This window comes from Sebastes fasciatus, chromosome 1 (genome assembly GCF_043250625.1).
Source record: "Sebastes fasciatus isolate fSebFas1 chromosome 1, fSebFas1.pri, whole genome shotgun sequence".
In the NCBI taxonomy this organism is placed as follows: Eukaryota; Metazoa; Chordata; class Actinopteri; order Perciformes; family Sebastidae; genus Sebastes; species Sebastes fasciatus.
In genome coordinates, this window is record NC_133795.1 from 14,834,585 (window position 1) to 14,858,986 (window position 24,402).

General features: G+C 40.0%; 3 protein-coding genes across 8 annotated transcripts; 1 reads left to right on the top strand and 2 right to left on the bottom strand.

The window, feature by feature from the left end:
* Window positions 1-31: 31 nt before the first annotated feature.
* On the bottom strand, window positions 32-9,745 carry LOC141765418 (protein S100-B-like). 5 transcript variants are annotated; one of them, XM_074631473.1, is made up of 7 exons: window positions 9,483-9,745; window positions 8,901-9,160; window positions 8,506-8,548; window positions 4,086-4,198; window positions 1,994-2,097; window positions 1,649-1,792; window positions 32-186 (listed from the first exon to the last, which is right to left on the bottom strand). In XM_074631473.1, exons 5-7 carry the CDS (start codon window positions 1,997-1,999, stop codon window positions 34-36), a joined length of 303 nt encoding a protein of 100 aa, XP_074487574.1. In that variant the 5' UTR covers window positions 2,000-2,097; window positions 4,086-4,198; window positions 8,506-8,548; window positions 8,901-9,160; window positions 9,483-9,745; the 3' UTR covers window positions 32-33. The 5 variants fall into 5 exon arrangements, with proteins under 5 accessions (XP_074487574.1, XP_074487578.1, XP_074487577.1 ...); XM_074631477.1 differs by lacking the exon at window positions 8,506-8,548 and having other exon boundaries at window positions 1,994-2,088; window positions 8,981-9,160; XM_074631476.1 differs by lacking the exon at window positions 8,506-8,548 and having other exon boundaries at window positions 8,981-9,160.
* inpp1 (inositol polyphosphate-1-phosphatase) lies at window positions 4,147-13,127 on the top strand. The gene is made up of 6 exons (XM_074631462.1): window positions 4,147-4,417; window positions 5,381-5,586; window positions 5,672-5,732; window positions 7,466-7,666; window positions 7,758-7,932; window positions 10,476-13,127. Exons 2-6 carry the CDS (start codon window positions 5,383-5,385, stop codon window positions 10,960-10,962), a joined length of 1,128 nt encoding a protein of 375 aa, XP_074487563.1. The 5' UTR covers window positions 4,147-4,417; window positions 5,381-5,382; the 3' UTR covers window positions 10,963-13,127.
* Window positions 12,630-23,127, bottom strand: dnajc14 (DnaJ (Hsp40) homolog, subfamily C, member 14). Of its 2 annotated transcripts, none has more exons than XM_074631434.1 (7): window positions 22,968-23,127; window positions 18,642-20,071; window positions 18,428-18,534; window positions 17,850-17,969; window positions 17,566-17,726; window positions 17,288-17,390; window positions 12,630-16,349 (listed from the first exon to the last, which is right to left on the bottom strand). In XM_074631434.1, the coding sequence occupies exons 2-7, from the start codon at window positions 19,851-19,853 to the stop codon at window positions 16,049-16,051; spliced, it is 2,004 nt and encodes a 667-aa protein (XP_074487535.1). In that variant the 5' UTR covers window positions 19,854-20,071; window positions 22,968-23,127; the 3' UTR covers window positions 12,630-16,048. The 2 variants fall into 2 exon arrangements, with proteins under 2 accessions (XP_074487535.1, XP_074487539.1); XM_074631438.1 differs by lacking the exon at window positions 22,968-23,127 and adding an exon at window positions 20,544-20,934.
* Window positions 23,128-24,402: the final 1,275 nt, after the last annotated feature.

Here is a 24,402-nt window from a genome sequence, read left to right on the forward strand (position 1 = left end):
GATCCTCACATTTTTAATGAGTATACGTGCTAACTAATCATCATGGTAGCTTGGGAGGAAGAGCTCATGGCATGAGGAGGTCACCATGGCGATGAGGGCGATGAACTCTTTGAAGTCAATCTCCAGGTCTCCGTTCTGGTCGAGGTCCGCAAACAGCTCATCCAGAATCTCATTCTCTTGGATTTTCTGTTCAGCAGGAAAATAGAATGAAACATTTGTGCTAGAGACACCATGAGGTTGAAATGCTCATTACACACCAGAAAACAACATTGTTGGATAGGATGAAACTTGTTTGGCCTGAAGGTGGTGATAGAGAAATGTTTGTTAATCCTCTGTACATTTGCCATATTTTAGACTAAACTGGTCAGCATAGTGACATTCAAAACTGAAACATGTGTACATGTTATGTTAGCTTTAAGCTCAGTAAGTATCTGAGGCTTAATGAATACATCATAATATATTAGTTGATTTATATTTTGTATTATTACACGGCTGTGTTGAATACTCAATTCTAATTGGTCAATTATGGCATTCTGCAGTCTGTAATTTCTTTATAACAGTCCGTTGCTATGGGCGCAGCTCTGATGTCGGACTCTGACGGACCGTTTTTGTGTCAAATTATTGATTTCTTAAATAATAATAATGTACAATAACGGATTATTGTTGTGAAAGAATCCCCTTCAGGGCGATGAGAGACCCCTCCCCTCCGCGTCAGGGTGTGGCATCGCCCTGTCGGGGATTCTTTCATAACAATGACCAGCTCGCCGTATATTATCCCTTACTTAATGATCTGCTAAGTAACTAAAGCTATCAAATAAATGTAGTGGAGTATAATATTTGACTCCAAAATGTAGTGAAGTAGATGTATAAATTAGCAGGAAATGGAAATACTCAATTAAATAAAATTCAGCCACTAGATGTCACATTCTCCCTCCCCTGTTCCATTGCATTTGCTTCACAACAAGCCTTAAATGGCCATTTTCAAAGGGGTCCCTTGACCGCTGACCTCAAGATATGTGAATGAAAATGGTTTCTATGGGTACATGCCCACTTTATGATAATCACATGCAGTTTGGGACAAGTCATAGTCAAGTCAGCACACTGACACACTGACAGCTGTTGTTGCCTGTTGGGCTGCAGTTTGACATGTTATGATTTGAGCATATTTCTTATGCTAAATGCAGTACCTGTGAGGGTTTCTGGACAATATTTTTCATTGTTTTGTGTTAATTGATTTCCAATAATAAATATATATACATATATTTGCATAAAGCATGCATAATTGCCCACTCCCATGTTGATAAGAGTATTAAATACTTGACTAATCTCCCTTTAGGTACATTTTAAATAGATAAAAAAAAAAAGTGTGATTAATTTGCGATTAATCGTGATTAATCATGCACAATCATTCGATTAAACATTTTAATCAATTGACAGCCCTAAGAAATATTCATCTACAGGAAAATGTTATCAATAAGACCTTTAAGTACGGTACTTGAGTAAATGTACTTAGCTATATTACACTACAAGTCAACATATCCGATTTACAACAACACGTTGTAGATGTTACACACTCAAAGTAGACATCCCGATAACACATGCTTGTTAAGAGTCCATTATCTGTAAATTGTTTACTTCTATAACTCACCATTATGAAATGACTCATCTCATTGTTGATAAGCTCTTTGAGCTCTGCTTTCTTCAGGTTGCACTTGTGACCCGAGTATTTGTGGAAAACTTTGATAATAGTGACCATGCCACTCTCCAGGTCTGACATATTCTTCTTTGAGGCCTGCAACAAACAATTTAAATCAATTCCAATCATATGTTTTATCCCACATCAGGACGTTGTGATAGAGATCATTCTTTTTCTGTATGTTTTTATACATTAAATACATTGTAACGCAATGCATCCACTGAACCTATATTATTATCATCTAGGAATATTTCAAATGAAAATAAAACCATTTACCTCAATCATTTAGTTTCTTACCTCCATCTGAAGAACTTGCTCCGTCTTGTAAGGATCCTACTGAAAGTGAGACTGATGGCTCATCCAGCAGTGTGTCGGCTGCCTCGCCCAGTTCACTGTGGACACTAAACAGTATTGATCAACCACACGAAGGCTTCTCATCTGCCATAATGCACGACTAATGGATATCAGCGGTCAGAGCCTTGACCAAAAACCATTTGCTCTGAAAATGTACCATTTCACTGTGATCAAGTTTCTGCGTTTAGCTTTTGAGTCTTCATGTCTAGCATAGTCAGTGTGCAGTTTGTTATCCAAAACATCTATCGTTATTAGGTGACTGTAAAAGCTACAGGTGGGCTGAAAACATTTCAGAATTCCTACAGAACGCATTTTCATCTTTCATCACTTCTGTGGGCACAAATAAATAAGGTTCAATGATATATGAGAAACAATTTCAAAGCCTAAGGTTGTATATCACCCTTTATAAACCTGTGAAACAAATCTGTGTGATAAATGAAAGTTTGTGAATGTGCAGACAAGATTTGTAGCAACAGAAAGAAATATGAGGAAGTAGAACAAAAAAATGGAGCACTAATTATATCCACGGTAAAGTTACATAACCTGTCGAGGCTAAGAAAAACAAACAAGTGCTTTTGTGAACATCTGAGTACAAAAGCAGTATTTAAACTCAAAGTTCCCGCACTGAAGTTACACATGCACATCCAAATTAAAGTTACAAATAAATTTTTTCACCATATTAAAAAATGTGGTTATATTATTGTAACAGCCAAAACTGGATGCTCTGTCAAACATGAACACAATGCCAGTCTGAAAATATCTGCCCAAAAACACATTGCACATCTAGTCTACATGACAGTGTGTTTCCCTTTCTTCTCTCTTATAATCTGTAGATACGATTACCGGGGCTTAATTAGTAAATTTAGTTATTACATTTGTAGTGAATATGGGTCGGAAAGGGACAATAAGTCATCCCCCTTCTAGTTTCTGGGAACTTCAGCAATCTGATAAAGAGAAGAGCCATGGCAACCTCTCACATTCTGTATATGGAGCAGAGGCAAGAGGGGGAAATAATATACTGTGTCTATGTATGAAAGACAATAACAGGGGCTGTAAGAGTGCAAGGGCAAATGGAGAAAAGGCACTGTCCAAAATTATATTAAGGCTAGACCCTTTTTTAATTTTGTGTTCCTTTGATTTTAGCCTATATGTCTCTTATTCCATCTGTTAAGCTAAGGAGATAACTGTTTATGAGGTACTTTACAGCAGTGCAGTTGGCTGTATTCTTACTAAAATAACTACGATCCAACAGTTAAAGCTGTTGGGCTAAAATAAAAAAATTCAAGGCTAATACGTTAGTGTGTTTCATTAAAGGTCCCATATTGTAAAAAGAGATTTCATGTCTTTTATATTATAAAGCAGGTTTAAGTGCTTTATAAATACTGTTAAACTATCAAAATGCTCAATATATGGAGAAATACACACAGCCCGTATTCAGAAATTGTGTATTTGAAACAAGCCGTTTGGATTTCTTTCCATTTGTGATGTCACAAATACAGTATACAATATTTAGACCATTACACGTTTTTAAACGTAAACATTCTAAATGTGCCCCAGTTTATTTCCTGTTGCAGTGTATGTAAATAGCATCAGCTGACAGGAAGTGAACATGGACCCAAACTGTTACCTAGCAACGAAATTCCATTGCAATTCCATTGAAATGAACTAAAACGGAGTGTTTCAGACAGAGGGTAAATACAGGTATATTCAGGCAGACAGTACGAGAAAAATAATGTGTTTTTTTAACATTACAGCATGTAAACATGTTCTAGTAGAAACACTAATTACAAGTATGAACCTGAAAATGAGCACGATACATATGGGACCTTTAAATATAACTTTTTGTTTCAGATCTTGAATTCACACAAATCATATTTGCTCCAACTTTACCCACTGCTGCTTTAAAGTTGATATTTACAAGGAAATGTAAAAATGGCACTTTTTATCGACCTCAGAAGCTTGAATTTTCCATTTACAGTGAACATAGCCTGGCTGCATTTCCGGGTTGTCCTCTCCTTGTATATAAACATCTCACCGTGCTCTGCTCTGATGACGCTCTGATGACGCGTCTGTCTGCACCTCCTCTCTGCAGGCCTCGATGTGAGAGGACCGTCCGCCCTTCTTCTTCCTTTAGAGAGGAAACTCACACTGACGTCAAGAAACCAGGGAGAGAGAGAGAGAGAGAGAGAGAGAGAAAGAGAGAGAGAGACAGAGAGAGAGCTCAGTGTTAATTAGTCGCTTTAATATATCACTGTTTAACTGAATATATCCTCTCACATCACACCAACATCATCCGTGTTTAGTGACTGCAGGTCGGACAGGAAACACTCAGCTACCGAGGAGCGACAGACGAGAGGAAACTAAACGGTGTGTAACCTGGTTTTTATTAAGATTTCAATCATTTCACGGCTTAAATTCCCTTATTATATATGTAGCATCGTAAATGTTAAGCTAAACCCTATTAAACCTGTGTTTTATCTGACTGGAGTGATGTTGTCTGCAGCTACAAGTCAAAACAACTAAATTGACATTTTAGTTTTCATTGAGGCCTTTTTTTTCCATCCCCATAACAACAGTGTAATACTCTAAATATCACTCAACAGTGTGTGTAGGTGGCACTATACCACTTCCTACACACCCTAGTGTGCTTTTCTCCTACTATAAGATGATTGGTTATAAAGTGTTCCATACTTTATGAGTAATTATGTGGAAATTGTGTGTGTTTTTGAAGAGCAATTGTGAGTGAGCTGCATATCTGTCATGCATTTGTCTTCTGCAGATATATATATTGTCTGTGCAATATCCTTGATGCAATATACACCTCAAGTTCAACTACCTTTATTTGCATTTTATTTATTACATCTACCCTACCTATTTTACAAGTGCAATTACCTCTGTTTACATTACATCTATTTTTATATTTCTAGTGTAACACTTCTGTTTATATTTATTTATTACATCTAGTTTACCTGTTTTATTTGCTTTATATACTGTGTGTGTGTTTTACCTGTTATATGTTTTATCTGCCTCGTTTACTCTTGTCAAGTATGTGTTTTAAAGCACTGACCAGAAGTGGCAACTGTGAATCTCGTTGTATTTAATACGATGACGATAAAGCTTTCTATTCTATAATGTGTTGGTTCACATGCAAAAGACCAGAAGCCTCTTTCCTCCCTCACACTCTTTTTTCAGAAATGCCCTGTTTTCATTTTAAGGCTATAATTAGCTCGGTATGTGCAAATGTGTGACCTGCCTAGCCTCTTTCTCTCTCTCTCTTTCTCGTTAACACTCACACAGTTTCCGTCTCTCTTGTGTTTTGTTTCTGTTCAGACATGGCTGATCTGCTGAGGCAGCTGCTCCGGGTGGCTGAGAAGGCGGCTAATGTGGCTCGGGTGTGCAGGCAGGAGGCTCCCCTCTTCCAGCTCCTCGTACAAGAGAAGATCGGAGACGACAAGAACAAGAAGTTCGTCCAGGACTTCAAGACGCTGGCGGACGTGGTGATCCAGGAGATGATCCGGCACGATGTTGGTGCTCAGGTGAGGAGACGTCTGGACTTAAAGGATGGACTGTCACTGTCACTGAATCCACTGTAATCATGTCGTGTCTGCTCTTTTTGCTCAGTTCCCTGAGATGGCTGGCTTCATCCATGGAGAGGAGTCCAACAAGTTTGAAAACGGGCTTGGTAATGACCTGATAACACACTACATGTTCATGTTCATGTTCTCTTGTTAACTTTGGATGCGATAACTTTAAGCTTAAAGCAGACTTTAGTTTGTCTAAATCTAATCTGTCCAAACACCACACAGAGTCCATATCCTGAAGCGTGTGTTCGAGGTTAGTCAGGATCATGCACAGGAATATTATCATCCTTTTGTTTCTGCAACGGCTGACATTCAGATTAGCAGTTTAAGCAGTTAATTATCATTATCAACTGGACAAAATGGGCACCTGCACTGGGGTGCACCATTACAGTACTGCTGCTTCAACTAGGGCTGACCCCTCCATTATGACATGTGGTATTCCTGTAAATATAGGCTATGATAAACCACGTGGTAATTTCACTATGAAGTAGGGCTGTCCCCTCTTAGTCGATTACTTGACTAATCGGTTGTTTTGGTCATAGTCGACTAATATCTCTTTAGTCGTTTTTTGTGCTTTCTTCATGCTGAATGAATTATTTCTTAGAAACGTATGAGCACATCTAGTAAACACAAGATTTAAAGTGGTGCTTTTGTGCGATTCTTTGTGGAGAAGCTCAGTTTATTAAAACAACTAATCAATCGGTCGACAAAATCATATGAGTGTTAGTCGACTAAGAATTCTGTTGATCGAGGACAGCCCGAGGTTCAACAAAGTCAGATCCTGCATTATTACCTACTCTTTTGATGGGTCCTATCTAAAAAAACTGTAGTTCTTACTTCCTTCCTGATATTAAGGCTGCAACTAACCATTTACAAAAGCCTAACCCTACGTCTTTACATGTTTTGTTTTGTTATACCAATACTCCAAAACTCCAAAGCCTTCAAATAATTATTTTACCATCACATAATACAAACAAAATCAGTCATTACATTTACCGACCTTACATTTGAGACGCTTGAACCTGAGGATGTTTGGCGTTTTTGTGTAATAAATTACTTAAACGGTTAATCGATTTTCACAATAGTTGCAGATAATTGTCTGTTGATCGACTATTAGTTTCAGCTCTCGTTGATGTTGTGGTCAGATGGCACATATTCCTCGATAAAGTTGTATATAATCAAAATAGCTTAAATTAATTGACACAGTTATTGTTCCAGCGTGGGAGGCTTGTTTTATTACTAGTTTCCCTGGTTTTGTTAATGATTAATAAAAATGAAATTAGGGCTGTCCTCGACCAAAGAAGTTCTTAGTCGACTAACACTCATACGATTTTTGTCGACTAATCATTTGGTTGATTTAATCGACAGATCTGCAAAACTGAGTTTCTCCACAAAGAATCCCACAAAAGCACATTTTTAAATCTTGTGTTTGTCAGAGATGTGCTCATAAGTATCTTAGAAATAAGTCACTCAGCATGAAAAAAAGCATAAAAAAAACAACTATTTGACCAAAATGTAATTTATGCTTGCCGCTGCAATAACATAGGAGTTTTATCAGTTAAAAATATAATATAAGATTAAGAAGTGGTGTATAATAATAATCTCTCAAGCCTCATGTGGGTAGGCTAAATACTAGAAAGACAAAAAAATACACTTGACTTAATGATCTGCACTTGAACCTCACAGCGACCGAAACATCTTTCATCTAAAATAATCAGAACATGAAGCCAACACATCGACGTGTGACTGTCCAAATATTTAAGCTCACAGCACATTGCGCTGTGTAAATATTTAAAGTAAATCAAATGAAGCCTCGCTGACTTTGTGTCACCAGGAGAGAGTGTGACGGTCACGGTGTGCGGTACAGAGGAGGAGACGGCGGCACTGCTGGCCACGGTGCTGGACGGCGACCACACGGCGGCGTCTCTGCTGGCTCGAGCCATCCACCAAGATTCGGCAACCGTCGACGCCAGCACAGACGGTCTGATGGTGCCCCTCAGCCCCTCTGAGCTCGGCATCTGGATCGACCCCATAGGTGAGAGGCTCGCTGGTTTCCTGTGTGATGCAGTGAATTTATCCGGGAAACAAGTCAGTGAGAACTCTTTGTCTCTTGTTTTTCCTTTAAGACGCCACGAGCCAGTACATCGAGGGCAGAGAGGAGGTGCTGGAAGAGGGTCACCTGTTTCCTTCAGGTCTGCACTGTGCTTTGGTCCTCATCGGGGTTTATCTCCGGAGCACAGGCGAGCCCGTCATGGGCGTCATCAACCAGCCGTTCAACTACAAAGACCCATCAGGTGGAGGGTAAGTAAAAAATATAATCTGCAGTGTGTCCTCTTCTACAATGTGAGGTCATAGTTAGTGATGGTGTTATACTGGACTACATTATATTGAGAGGTTGTTACGGCCACAACAGGAAAATATTTGGCTCAATCATGTGAACAGCAACATATAAAGGACACCGTACCCAAGAGTTTAGTTCAAACAAGAAAAAAAATTGTATTTACATATAATGCAAAAACTATGGGAGACTGGAGGCTGGGCCAGGAGAACAAAAGGATGGAGGAAGTCTGGGCCAGCCACACCAGACGCTGTAGGACCCAGAGCACCCCCCTCCCAAACTATAAAAACAGTGAGGAAACTAAACTACAGATAAAGCCAACCTGCTACAACCTGCTCCGGAGCAGGTTATGTTCCAGATAAGAGATCAACTCGTATGAAAGCACCGCCTACTGACCAATCAGAGCTTGGTGCACAGATCCTATGATAATATTACACAAAGACGAAGAAGTTTAAGTCATAATCCCAGCAACACGGATCAAACTGAGAAATGCAGAAATGACAGCTGCATGCTGTGTTTTTTTTTTATTTTCTTACTTGCTCTTAAGTCCGTTTCACACCACCGGAGTCGGGGACGCAGCTGAAAGAAGGATGAAATAGTCATACACGCCATATGCTTACTAAAGTGTGTAGTGAAGTGTTATTTATTCATCCGATTTATTTTGAAAGCTATTTATAATATCACTGCCCCATCTAGACGACTATATCTGACTTTTGAGTATTCCTTTAAATGAATAAATCTGGTAATTTACGCATTCACACATTGTACATTTTTTCTTTAGCCAGCTGTGCTTTGTCTAATATTATAGTTTGCTCTTCGTTTGTTAAATGTGCCGCTCTGCTGACAGTAGACTCGTCCATGTTTGTGATTGGTCGGATGCTGCAATCACCACCCCGTTGATGTAAACGCGCTCAGAGCAAGATTGACTTACCGAGTTGATAACCACCATCGTAGGACCGCTTAGTGGGATCTCGTGTGTAGGGTTAGTTAAGCCAGATAACGAGACAATACCCTGGGTATGTTGAACTCGCTTCGTAGTACAGGCCTCAGACCTCCATCCTCAAAAGAAATGAACACAAAAACAAGGAGCAAAAAAGAAAAACCCAGATGGGCAGATGGCTGAGCTCCTTCTCCTTCAGCTTCCCTTAAATATGGGAGCAGGGCCACCCACTAATCACACATCAGGAACACCTGAGAGCAACAAGAAGAGAGGGACATGAAAATACAACAGTTAATTCTTACTCTGGCAAATAGTCTGCAGCTGCGTCTTGCTGAATATTTAGTTGAACATTAGTTACTCAACAGATTTCTTAAAAGTTATTAAATCAGGTTTATCCGAATCAAACAATTGTCTAATAATGATTTGTTATGATAAACAGGCATGTCACTTTACACTCCGTGTGATTCAGCTTGAGCTACTGCCGCCTTTACGTTAATATCACGGCATTCAGTTCAGACTTGTGCCATGTTGGAAGTGTTGAGGAAACGTTTTGTGTATCTGTACTGTACGTACCTTTCTTTCTCTGTCTTTGTCTCTGGATCTCGTTCTCTTCGCCTCACAAAGCCAGAACTCATATTGTGTCAGAACAGTTTTTTTCTACGTAGTTTGAGTCTCACCAGATGCTGCGACTACGTGTCCGATCAATCAGAAAGCTGTGGGGGAGTGTTTAGATGATGAGGTGACTGACTACCTGATGAAACTCCTGAACCGTGTTAACAACCAGGATGTTATAACATTGATTGCATTGCCAGCGTTTAACCTTAAAGCAGCTGTTACGACCGGCTCGTGGGCCGCAGCTGCTCACCAAACTTTAGCAAACATAAGCTTAAATTTATTGAAATTAGTTTACAAATTAAAATTAAAATGAGGCGTGGAAGTCAGAGTCAGTAGTGTATGATGGTGTGGGAAGGCAGTGGTTAATGTGAGGTGCATGTTGTCAGTGTAAAACAAAGGAAGTCAACAAAGAAACAATCAGCGTGGTGAAGAGAGACTGACACACTGGCGTCTGGGCAGGCGGGGTTAAACAGCTCAGGGACACTGGCCAGGTGCTCCCAGTTAACGTGATGGCACCACAGCTCCACACACACACACACACACACACACACAGTACAAGGCTGGACCAAGGCAACAGCACTCTGGGGCCGTCACAGCAGCTAAAATCAATATTTTTATAATAACAATGCATCAAATGACAACGTAAAAACAATGTGAAAGGAGTCGCTGGTAGTGATGAACAGCTCCCCTCGGCTTTACGGAGCTTTATAGTGAGTTTCAGATCATCGTTTAGCTGTCTGGTCTGTAACTTTATAGTTTTGGTTCACTCTCACTGTTCTCACAGAGTCATTTTCAGATGCAGCAGGCAGCTGTTTTCATAGAAAAAAAGCTCTAAATCCCCACTGTACACTCTCTGCTCAGCACCAAATGGCAGACAGACACATAACTGCTAACATTTGGAAAAGTAAAGTAAAATGTTCTCAACCTACCACTAATTCTTTGTGTTCACAGCTGGAGGGGGAAGCATTTCTGGGGGGTGTCTTTCGGCAGCATCAACATCTGCTCAGTGTCCCGGCCTAAAGACGGACTTGGAGGCGGGCTGTCTGCGGTTCTGAGCTCCAGTGAGAAGCAGGTGGTAAAGGAAGCCCTGACCTCGCTGTGCGGCCCCGACAAGCTGATGTACGCCTCTGGAGCCGGCTACAAGATCCTGTGTGTCATCCAGGGCCTGGCTGATGTTTACGTCCTCTCAGAGGGAAGCACCTTCAAGTGGGACTCCTGCGCTCCTCACGCCCTGCTGCGAGCCCTCGGAGGGGGGGTGGTGGACCTGAACAAGTGTCTACAGTCTGGAGCACCGGATCACCAGACAGAACTGACCTATCACCAGGCGTACACCGAGTGTAAAGGAGCAGACCGCTGGGCTAACCAAGGCGGCCTGGTGGCCTATCGGGACTGTTCTCAGCTCAGCAGCGTCATCGGACTTCTGAAAGGCAAGCTGTAGTTTGAAGTGTAATCAGCACGAGCTGAAGCAGTTATTGATGCATATACGATCATATAAATGTTTTCTATATCAGTAGAGAGAGAAGGATGGGGGGGTGGAGGGGGAAATATTTTAGATATAAATAATATTGTCTTATTTGTAACCAGATATATTTACAGGTGTATATTTTACAAGATGAACATCCGGTCTGGGCCAAATGATGTAATCACAAGAGTGTTTTGATCCTCACAAGGCTGTCGAGATTCAGGTTTGAAAGATGTTCTGACAGCAAAATGACATGTAGAGTACAAGTAATCCCCTTTTCTGAAAGGGAAGAAAAGAAAAACAGGTGATGCTTATCAATCAAATCCAAAATATAAAGAAGCCTGTCTTGCTCTGGAGGTCATTATCGAAGAGAACCGTGTGTCTTTTTGGTTTTAAAAAACACACAGGAAAAGAAATATGCAGTTTATCTGTGCGTTCCACTGCTCATACTACCATACTATTTAGTATGCAAACAAAGATTTAGTATGTCTCAATACATAGTATGTCAAATGCAGTATGTTAAAACAAATAAAATACCAGGATGTCCTTCATCCGGTTTGTTTTCTGGCAATTCTGACTCACAATCCTCTGTGCAACAGATATATGACCAAGAGGGCCAAAGTTCAAGACGTAATGTTATGACAGAGTAGTATGTCCCAATCGTATGCATACTTTATGCAACAGTACGTACTTTGTAAGGGCAGCTGCAGTACGTATTAAAAGTAAAAAAGAACAAATATGTGATTTGTAACGCAGCTTTTGTTCCCAGTTGATAAAACTGTTGATGGTCAGGGAGTGGAGGTCAAAGGGTGGCGTGACAGATGTACATCTTACCAGACGAGTGGGACTTATCACATGGGACGGCAGGAAGTTCAGACAATCACGAGAATGTTTCTCAGTTTTACTGTTGACTTCTATGAGCTGTGACCGATCCAATATGTCTGCTTCCTCCTTGCAGCTACAACAAAGTTAGAATTATTTAGCTCAGACCTGATTTATTAAACATAGTTAAGCCTTGTAACAGTGTGTCTACATGTTGCATATAGAAAAATAATCATGTTAGTTAGAAGAAGGAACAGTGCTCACTGCTGGTCAGCTGAGGAACGCTTCACTGCCAGAGGGAAAGATAATGTGGCATCATAAAACTGCTTCTGACTGATCTGGAGGATTTCTTTTGGATTTAAATTGCAGTTATGAAACATGATATTACAATTCTTCCACCTTATCTTATCTGTGAAAGGTTATAATAAGTCAAGTGAGTGAATGAGGCTCGGATCAAGCTGCCTGCAGTAATCTGCACCTCCTCTGAAACAACTCCTTTTAAGGAGCAGACGGTAGACGTGCCCTGCCCTCTTTCCATGGCCACAGCTCCGTTTGGTTAATAAGGTCAGAGAATGGAAAAGCCATATGAGGTAAAACAGTGACACCCTTTCAGCCCTTTTCAGTGTGGGTTTACAGTAAAATGAAATATTGAAGGATGTGACCCAACAGGCTCCTCTAATAGATTCTTATCAATGTTTATAATGATACATGTAACCTTGCTTTCATTGTCACTGTGTATGTTAAAAAATGGTATAACTTTGATATGCGATGTTAAATAGCTGAGAAATAATGTATGTATACAACAGAACAACAAATGTGCATATAGGAAATCCTCTTTTATTTTGAAAACCAGAGAAAGCGGGGGAAAGAAACCCAACAGTGAAATTTTTAAAACTGTTTGCCAGCCAGGGAACTCGCCTCATAATTCCCTACAAAAAAACCCTGATGATTGTCAGATATTTTTTGCAATACTTCTGCATATTCTGTTTAAAAACTTGGAAAAGAAAAAAGAAAAAAATCTGTAGTGTGGCTCTTCTTTCGTTGACCTCTTTGTACTTCGACCTGCTGCTACCTTTAACATACAGCACTGTACATTCTCAAGTCAAGGTGTGGTAAACGACAACGCGCTCTGCTCAACGTGGTTTCAGCTGTGAATCCAGTTTCCCAGACAGGGAAGTTAAGTTGAGATAGATATTTGATGACATATATGATCTAAAAAATCTGTTTTTCTGAACATGTGGATAGGAATTGAGATATTCCAGGCTTAAATGAGTATGTAAAATGAAAAAAATCTGTGAATTAAATATTTTTCAAAGTCATTTTTGTTGGTTTCTTTCTGATTATCAGACAGTAGTGATCTGACTTTAACCCTGCCCAATATGAAAACTAGTTTAAAGCCTCATAGTTCTGGCTTTAGCTCTAACCTTCTTTTATGCTATCAATTTGTTTTTCACCAGACTAAACTAAATTCAGGACTATTTTCATTATGACTTCATTTAAAGGAGCCATTTTAGTTGACAACTCAATCCAGGTCTGGGAAGCTGGTCAAATGCGTAAAAGCGAAAAACAATTTGACACATGAAAAGAAACATGGCGAACTTAACATCCTGCTTCAATGAACTCAAGCAAGCTTGAAACAAAGGTTCATCTTTTCAAGCTACCAGACAAACCCACATTACAATGTCAGAAAATACTTCTGATACTTGGGTTTCTCCAGAGTGTGATGTCGACTCCAATGTTGTTTTCCAAAAATTTGTCACTCATTTAACATTCTACCCAAAAAAATATCTTAATTTGCAGATGAGCTGTTAGCTTAGCGAGCTACACCTCCTACTCAGCTGCAGCTGGAGGAGTCCGGTTAGGCTAAATCACCGATGACTGTTCAAAATCCCTCTGATGTTAATACAGGGGTGGGTGTGCAAATTAACACAACAAAAAAAACATTGAACATGGTACTTTTCATCATCAACTGTCAATATAAAAAATAGCCTTTATCAAATGCCTTATCACACACAACTGCCATTTCACTCTCACAACCTTCACATATCAGGTGTAAACAAGAACAGCTGTTTGCTTAAATTAACTTATGATGAAACTTAAATTAATTCTATGCAAGAAACAAAACCCAAAATACAACAAATTATTATTTTTCTCACCCCCTTCATGTTGTTACATAGTTACACAAGGAAATCAGTTGTTTAGATTTAGATTTTCTGTGAAGCTGTGACCTTGACATTTTGAGAGCTGAACCACATCTGAGAACCAGAAGAAAACACCAGTTTATAGCACATGACTTAAAAAAAGCTAAACTTTAAGAGTATGATTATTCATGAATTTAATTGTAAACCGCCAGGAGCCACTGAGATGACACTGCAGGCTGAAATAAAAATAATGAAACGCATCTGATTTGAGCTCTACACACTCAGGAGGAGCACTATTATTTGTGAATGTTTATTTTTCAGACTTGTCCTGAGCTGGGTGACGGATCACTGATGTAGACTTAACATGTCTTAATATGCCCGGAAACATAATCGCTGGCATAAAATGGCACTTAACAAGCTGATGAAGATGGTGTTAAAATTTAGACGACTGAAACTTAATTTTTTCAGTAGCAGCATGAAAAACAACGCAAACATTATGTTTTTAAAGGTCGTCTTACTCAAGGCTCACTGTGAAGGTAGAAATAGACAAAGTAACAATGCTGATGGCAAAAAAAAGTAATTTGACAGCATTATAAGTTTACATACAGGTCCAGGTCAGGCTTAGCAGCACAATTTCAGATATCAAATTACATTATATATGTGCTGTTAACCATAAGCTTTGTAACTCAGGTTAACTATGACCAACAGTGAGTCAACAGGGGGCAGTGTAGATCAATTCTATGTGGTCTTCAAAACAGCAACGAATCCCTGGCAAAATAAAATATCAACATTTCAAAATGTCAAGGTGTCACTTTTAAAGTTTAGAGAGCAGCTCAGTCGGGGTTCAGTATTATAGAAACACATCTGAACCTGGGCTGTAATTAGGACGTCAATCTGGAGCTGGAACAATAAACAGCAGGCAGATTTAGCATGTTTGAATCAGCATATCTCAAAATCACTTATTTGGGTTCCGATTTTAAATTTTTTTTTCACTGGCTCTTGAAAAGAGGTTAATAAAAGCAGGATGTGATTTTCTGGTAATCGTCACACACATATCGGCATCAATTTTTGCAAAACTATTTTTGCACTAATGGCCAAATCTTCATATAGTAATAATGCTGAAAGGATTTTGTAATAGCTCACCGCTGAAACTGAACTTCTAGAGAGCACAATTTTGTTATTTCACAACTCTAGAAAGATTCAGGTGATATTTAATAATGCGTCATGTCAGTTTAGGAGACAATTTGCCTGTTTATAGTAATATAAAGAACAAGGAAGAATTACACAGATGCTAGTAGCCTCCTGGATCCTTAATGCTGGAGGTTGACTGCATGTGACTTTCATTGAGGTATTGAAATCTTGCTGTCTGTAGACACACTACCAGAGATTCACACCGTACCCTCTGAGTTTACTGGAAACTCTCAGGCCAGATCACCAATAAAAAACGTTTCACAATTTTTTGCACTTTATGTAAATTTAGTTCAGATGTGTTGGCTTTAACTGGTTTCGATTCATTCTTGAAATACGGTGGGCGAGGTGCAAATCCAACATGAGTAACCACTGACACAGTGGAGCTGCCCAGATCATCATCTTCTTCATGTTAATTATAGTGATCCATAACTATCTCTTCGGGTGTCACTCAGTCTGGAGCCAACGTCTCAAACTAAGCTTATACAAAACATTAACAACAAAAGTGAGAAAACCAAAGTGTTAAAATGCAGGTGAATAAATCATGCATTGCAGGATTTGGCAGGAAGTTATGAAAGGAAAACGTCTCATTACAGCATCCCGATAAGGATTTAAATGCCAAGGCTACAGTCGTCTTAAAGACCAACAAAACAATAAGGTGAAATGAGAGGTAAAGCACCATCACCGCCACCTCTTCCACCCTCCTTCAATACTTCAGACAACAGGCTCCTTCCTCTTCGTCATCCAGTCTCTCTCTCTCTCTCTCTCTCCTCTGGCTGATCTGACCGCAGCTTTATGAATTATCTCCAGTTCAGATCTTGGCATGCCAACAGGCAGGCGAGAGACAAACATGGCCATTATTTATTGTGTCCCTGTGTTGCTATGTCGATACACTGAGAGGTCGACAGGCTTCACCTCTGGAAGGGTTTGCGAACCTTCTTCCTCCTTCTGGGAGGTTTGCCACTTTCAGCCCACGTCTCGCTGGGCTCTGGCCGCTGAGCCCCCGGCATGAAGAAACCTGTCTGGGGAGGGGGAGGGGAGAACGGGGGCGCTGCACTCGCACCGGGTGGTTGATGATGGGGTGGAGGACCTGGGGGGAAGAAGCCCCCGTTGGCAGCCATGTCGTTGGGAGGTCCTCCCTTGAAGATGCGGTTGAAGAAGTCCTGTAAGTCTGCAGGGTTGGTCGGACCTGGGGCGGGCTCTGAGGGCGTCCTGAAAGTCAGAGTTAGAAAGTTCAGTGATCTTTTGTGCTGAAGCCTCAAGTGAAATGATGGTGTTTTCTGCTTTTATAGATGGTCATGTGGCAACAGCACATGAGCAGATTAGATTATGGCAAATTGTAAAGATTTTAGGGGAGGGATGATATCGCTTTTAATCGCAAATTAATGCACATTTTTTCATCTATTCAAAATGTACCTTAAAGGGAGATTTGTCAAGTATTTAATACTCTTATCAACATGGGAGTGGGCAAATATGCTTGCTTTATGCAAATGTATGTATATATTTATTATTTAATGACAAATATTGTCCGGGAACCCTCACAGGTACTGCATTTATTTGCTGTACATTATCCCACTTTTTTACACAGCTACTTACTTAAGAAATCATTGATTTGACACAAAAATTGTTCTCCAGAGTCAGAGATCAGAACTGCGTCTATAGCAACGGTCTGTTATACATAGCAACGGTCTGTTATAAAGAAATAACATTCTGTAGAATGCTGTAATTGACCAATCAGAATCGAGTATTAAACAAAGCGGTGTAATAACTATACGTATATGGTATAGTTGTGACATCACAACCTTACGGAAGTCCTGATGGCTCATGGGACCTTTAAGTTTGTTTTTTAAGAAAACATTTTACAAAAGAGTTAACTGTGTCTTAATTTTGTTTCAGTAATTGAGATATCATATACTGCAATACTTTTTACAGCACCACGTGTCTAAAAGGAGGACTTTTTGGTCTGCCACTGGTATTTGCTTCAAATATTCAAACTGGAAAACTATGCCAGATGTTCCAAATATGTAAAATTCCCCAAAACTATCTGTCAAAATCAGCTTATGAGGCAATATGTAGGCCTGAATGAGGAAGAGGAGGACGAAATAGTACTTGCTTTAGCACCAAGCACCTGAACACCTGAAGGGACGTACCTGTGTCGTGCGGAGTTGCTGTTGTTCTTTGAACCAAAAGAGATGTGATAGGGCACACGGTGCGTGTCAGGAGAAATGCCTATTCTTTGGCAACCTGCCCACTCTGAAACATGACAGCATCACAACAGGTCACATGACTGAGAGAAAAAATGCTCTGAAGCTTTTCTTTAACCTGCGAATATAACACTGAGTGGGGTGGATACTGATCATATATGAGCTCATGCAAACTACAGAATGTGTCACTGTTTAGTTACTGATGATCATCTTTAAACATTCACCTGTAATATCGTACACCTTGCCATCCATACAGGCAAAGTATGTGATACGTAGGCCCAACATGCTGGACTCGGCCCACAGGTCCCCCTCCTCGGCACTATGGCAACAGTTGCACTCAGCACAGAACCGGGCCTCAGCAGGTTCACGATCCATCTCGAACCGCCTGCACAGACAGACACAGGTCACGAAGGTTTACTACATTAGACACGATTTAGCGATGTATAATACATAATGATTAACTTCAGTTTCATTTAGTTCAGCTGATGTGCGTTGCGTAGCGACGTACTTGTGTTTGCCTTCACACTTGGTACACATCATGGTGTTCATGGCTTCCTTCAGGTCGTCTTGCAGTTTAGTGAGAAACTCGTTCATGGACTTTGAGAGCTCGGTTGCCGCCATACGCTTCCTGCAAGGGAAACAAACGGACGGGTTGATGATAGAGGATCGTAACTCACTCTAAATCACTTTACAATTTTAGGCCCATTAACCCAAATAATTTCAGAAAAAAACATATCTTTAAACAATATATCTAGAATCCAGTCAGTCTCTATTTATTAGCACTATTTTACATATATTTAAATTGTAGGAAACTTTTATACAAATTTGTATTTGTATTTTGTACAAATAATGTAAGGATAGTGTCCACTAAGGGGTTTGTTTACTCTGCAGTGGTTAACAAGAGGAGGAAAAAAATAAGAACTTTGAATATTCACTTTTGCCAAACTGATGATATAACTTTACAACTGCAGAATTTTTTTTTTATTGTAACTGAAAAAAAGATTTAAAAAAATACTACTGCTAAAATAGATTTATTTTTATTTTGCTTTAGAATTTACATGTCCTGTGATTTTTCTGTGTACTCACAACTCGTACTCTCGTCGTGTCTCTGGGTTACTGACGATATCCCAGGCAGCCCTCAGTACTTTGAACGCCTCTCCAGCTCGTGGGTGTTTATTCTTGTCTGGATGGACCTGAAGAAGAAAGCAGAGGAAAAGGTTGTATGAGTAAAAGAGAAAACTCAGCCTCAGATCAAATTTGTTAGTCATTAATTCAGGCATCCAATAGCTGTATTTTTCACCTGGACAGCCAGCTGTCTGTAGGCCTTCTTCAGTTCAGCCTCAGTGGCGTGCACCTCCACACCGAGCACTGTAAAGGGGTCGAGCTCGTCCTCCGGTACCTCAGCCAAGGCCAGCAGTCTCTCCAGCTCCTGGCCTGGCTGGCTTCTCCCTGCTCTGCCGGGTGAGTCAGGGCTGGACGGCGGTACACGGCCATGCCTCCTGAACCTGCTTCTGACTCTCTCCAGCAGGGACACTACCCTCTTCCAAAACCTTGAATCTTGAAAAGCTGTCCAGTAGCGTTTTCCCCTCTCTCCACCAAGGCGAGACAACGCACCTTTTGCCCACTGGGAACCGAGAATAACCAAAGCACAGAAAAGTCTCAAACAAGATAAGGCAGCTGTCTTTACCCACTTTACCGACCTAACAATTTTATCCACCAGGTCTGTTCCTGTGCATTTCGTCCAATTCAGAATCCGACTAGCGTCCGCCTTCATCCCTGCTGTATCTGTGATCTTTACAAAGAGCTGCTGCCCGAGGGTGTAAAGTTTCACCCCTCCAGTCTCCACACCGACTCCACAATTGTGAGTTAATGTGACAATAATCTCAATCATCATTTGGACGCAGGAAATGCACCAGAAGCTCAGAGACCCCGACAGCATCTCCTTGAAAGCTAAGATGAGCTGGTTGCCTGTCCGCCTGCGGCCTCGGTTCTGCTGATGGTGGTGGTGGTTACGTCTGCGGGCCTGTTTGTGCCGACCACCACTTGGCATAACATTGCCTTTTTGAATGGAGGAAAAAGCACTTTGACCGCTCTGCTCTGAAACTGACCCGCTGCTCCTCAATTTGCATCTCCGTCCAGGTCCCACGTTCCTCCAACCGGACTCCCCGTTCATGTGCTGCTCCTTCGCCTCCTCATCCTCTTCTTGATCTATAACATCGTGATCTGCCGTGTCGTCTTGCTCGGACCCATCTGAAGCCTCCTCATCATCCTCTTTGGCCTCTGTAGATCCACAATACTCTGCTTCACCAATTTCAAAGTCTTGTGGGCTGGCTGGGTATGGGGTGTCCTGAGATTTGAGATAGGCTCTTCTGTCCTCCTGCTCATATTCGTCATCAGTCTCTCTGGCCTCCCATTGACTAGACTCGTTCACTGAGGTGGAATCACCATCAGGAATCTCCTCGTCAGTGTCTGTAACGCCATCCATCTCCTTCTTAGCTGCTTCTCTCTCCATGGTCCTTACAGCTGTTTGATTGAAGCACTGTGAAATGGGAATCTCATGGAAGATGATATCCTAGATCCATAATCTGTGGCAACATGTTCCCCAGGCTCTCATAAAAAAGTGAGAGTGGGGGCTCCTGAGGGTCAATCTCAGGTCCAGCATATCAGCAGCACACTTCCAGGTGTCAAAAAGGTTTTTTACACACCTCACATCATGCACCAGGATGTTATCTGAAAAGCAATGCATAGAGTTCAGCTAAGCAGAATTAAATGAGGAATATGCTTCTATCAGTAGTCATTTTATATTACAATGCAAGTTTTTACACCTTCCAAATACTAAAACAAAGCAAAAATTACCACAACAACAGATTTTATCCACACTGCACAGCCTACAGAGCAGCAGAGCCGGAACGATTACTCAATTAACGGAACAGAAAATTAATCGCCAAGATCAGATTAATCATTTAAGTTACTTATCAAACAAAAATATCAAATATTCACTGGTTCCAGCTTCTCAAATGTGAAGATTTGCTGCTTCTCCGTTCTGTAAAACTGAATATCTTTGGGCTTTGGGTCTAACAAGACGTGAAGATGGCAACTTTGGGCTCTGGTAAACTGTGACTGGTACTAATCTTCTGACATGTTATATATATTAAACATTTGAAAAAACAATTAATCAATCATGAAAATAACAGTATTTTACCTTACACCTGCTGCTACCAGTACTATGAAGAGGAGATAATTTGTGGAGTTAAATGTTTTGCCACCCACACACAGTGTTCACTGTATAACAACACTGTTTTAGAGAAGCTTTTCCTCAATAAATAAACTAACAACGAATGAGTCATGTTATTTATTAATGATTAACCTACATGTAATGCAGATACATGATCGTATCCGTCTAGTCCGTTGTAGAATTCAACATAAATAAACGCAAAACTTGCTTTAACACGTAACGTACATGTTCAACAGTGCAACACAGATTAACGTTCCAGCCGTTAAACTACCGTTAACAGACGTTAGTTGTTTTTTAACTCAGTTAACGTTACAGCCGTTAAACTAACGTTAACAGAAGTTGGTTGTTTGCTAACTCAGTTAACGTTACAGCCGTTAAACTAACGTTAACAGACGTTAGTTGTTTGCTAAGTCAGTTAATGATACAGCCGTTAAACTACTGTTAACAGACATTAGTTGTTTGCTAACTCAGTAAACGTTACAGCCGTTAAACTACCGTTAACAACCGTTAACAGCCGTTAGTTCTTTGCTAACTCAGTTAACGTTACAGCCGTTAAACTACCGTTAACAGACGTTGGTTGTTTGCTAACTCAGTTAACGTTACAGACGTTAAACTAACGTTAACAGCTGTTAGTTGTTTGCTAACTCAGTTAACGTTACAGCCGTTAAACTAACGTTAACAGACGTTAGTTGTTTGCTAACTCAGTTAACGTTACAGCCGTTAAACTACCGTTAACAGACGTTAGTTGTTTGCTAACTCAGTTAACGTTACAGCCGTTAAACTACCGTTAACAGACGTTAGTTGTTTTCTAACTCAGTTGACGTTACAGCCATTAACAGACGTTAGTTGTTTGCTAACTCAGTTAACGTTACAGACGTTAAACTAACGTTAACAGCCGGTAAACGAACGTTAACAGCCGTTAAACAACCATTAACAGACGTTAGTTGTTTAGTAACTCAGTTAACGTTACAGACGTTAAACTAACGTTAACAGCCGGTAAACGAACGTTAACAGCCGTTAAACAACCATTAACAGACGTTAGTTGTTTAGTAACTCAGTTAACGTTACAGCCGTTAAACGAACGTTAAAAGACGTTAGATGTTGGCTAACTCAGGTTAACGTTACAGCCGTTAAACTACCGTTAACAGCCGTTAAACGAACGTTAACAGCAGCCGTTAAACTACCGTTAATAGACGTTGTTGTTTGCTAACTCAGTTAACGTTACAGACGTTAAACTAACGTTAACAGCCGTTAGTTGTTTGCTAACTCAGTTAACGTTACAGCCGTTAAACTAACGTTAACAGACGTTAGTTGTTTGCTAAGTCAGTTAACGATACAGCCGTTAAACTACTGTTAACAGACATTAGTTGTTTGCTAACTCAGTTAACGTTACAGCCGTTAAACTACCGTTAACAGACGTTAGTTGTTTGCTAACTCAGTTAACGTTACAGCCGTTAAACTACCGTTAACAGACGTTAGTTGTTTTCTAACTCAGTTGACGTTACAGCCATTAACAGACGTTAGTTGTTTGCTAACTCAGTTAACGTTACAGACGTTAAACTAACGTTAACAGCCGGTAAACGAACGTTAACAGCCGTTAAACAACCATTAACAGACGTTAGTTGTTTAGTAACTCAGTTAACGTTACAGACGTTAAACTAACGTTAACAGCCGGTAAACGAACGTTAACAGCCGTTAAACAACCATTAACAGACGTTAGTTGTTTAGTAACTCAGTTAACGTTACAGCCGTTAAACGAACGTTAACAGACGTTAGATGTTGGCTAACTCAGGTTAACGTTACAGCCGTTAAACTACCGTTAACAGCCGTTAAACGAACGTTAACAGCAGCCGTTAAACTACCGTTAATAGACGTTGTTGTTTGCTAACTCAGTTAGCTAAAGAGTAAGACGGTGTTTCTACAAACGCTTTTGACCTTAAAGAACCGATTAAAAAGGAGAAAAACAGACATTACAAAGCGGTTAATCGTGTAACTGGTGAACCGGCTGACAGACTAAGTGATATTAATTTAACTCTTGATAACATCACCAGATATATATCTTTTAAAAGGCGGCTAGCTAATGTTAGCAGCCAGTGTTAGCCTGAAGGAGCAGCAGGATGACAGACAGGCGCTTCAAGGGGCTAAAATTAGCTCGGCTGGCTAAACCTGACAACATGTTCGACTAAATACGGTCTCAAATGAAAGATTAAACGAGAGCACAGCTGACGACTGTTAACGTGCTTTAGCTCGCAGCTAGCTGTTAGCTGATAACAGACTAACGCGTCTTCCTGTGTATGAAGCTGTAAGCTATACTGTTTATTACACCAGACGATGCCCACAGTAAGAAGGTAAAGTATTGTTGCATTCAAACAAACTAGATGTCATATATACCTCTCAGGTAATTGTGTAACCTTGTTTGTTAACAGACAGCCAAACTGCCCGTGTTGTTTTTTTTAGCCACTTCTTCTTCTCCTGCTTCTTTTCCTACTTTCTTCCAGTTTCTTCTTCCTCCTCCTCCTCTTCTTCTTCTACTTCGTTGGTATCTGACTGTTCTGCAAACAACTCAGAGAAACCACTACTGCCACCCTCTGATTTGTTGCTATAGCTGATCATTAACAATCAATCTTGACATGTTTTAATAAATCTAGTATTGTATTATCTTATTTCACTCTCACCTATTCTGTTAAGTAAGGTATATACAGTTAATACAGCCATTTACACTTTTATAAATCTCCGGATGCTTCAGTAATACCCAGAATATTATACACAACATTACCAAAAGCATTTGGACAAGCCTGTCGGGTTAAGGTCCCTTAGTTCCAATTAAGGGAATAATTAAAGGTCCCATATTGTAAATAGGGAAATGTTCACGTCTTTTATATTATAAAGCAGGTTTAAGTGATGTATAAATACTGTGAAAGTATCAAAACACTCAATCCATGAAGAAACACACACAGCTCGTATTCAGAAATTGTGCGTTTGAAACAAGCCGTTAGGATTTCTGTACATTTGTGATGTCACAAATCTACAATATTTAGACCATTTCACAGTTTTAAACGTAAACATTCTAAATGTGTCCCAGTTTATTTCCTGGTTGCAGTGTATGTGAATGACATCAGCTGACAGGAAGTAAACATGGACCCAAGCTGTTTCCTAGCCATGCAATTCTGTTGAAATGCACTAAAACGGAGCGTTTCAGACAGAGGGTAAATACAGGTATATTCAGACAGACAGTATGAGAAAAATAATGTGTTTTTTTTAACATTAAAGCATGTAAACATGTTCTAGTAGAAACCCAAAATACAAGTATGACCCTAAAAAATGAGCATGATATGTCTCCTTTAAGAAAAGTATAATTACGTATTATTGCCTCCTATAGAAAATAATACTTGGCTTGTAGTTGCGTTTTTCTTGATAGAATAGCCTATTAAAGTGTGTGAGAATTTGTAAAAGGATGTTTTGATATGAATTTACGTCAATTAATCAAGTTTTGGATCATCCGTTCACCGTAGAGGCATGCGAGAACAACACATTTTATTATTTTTTCTTAAATCTCATCACAAATCATCAAGTCAAATAGCAAAAGGAGCAAGTCTCTTTATGTAATACATAAATCATTGGCTAAGTACTATAAGTTAAAGCTGCAGTGGGTAGAAAATGGCGCAAATATGATTAAAACATTTTTTTTTATAAACTATATCCTGACAGTAGTGCATGAGACAGGTAATCTGAAAACAATCATGTGCCTCTGTGTCCCTGGTGTCCTCCGGTGCTCCTAATGGCATTTGCAAGATTTCACAGACCAGAGGAAAATAACCAATCTGAG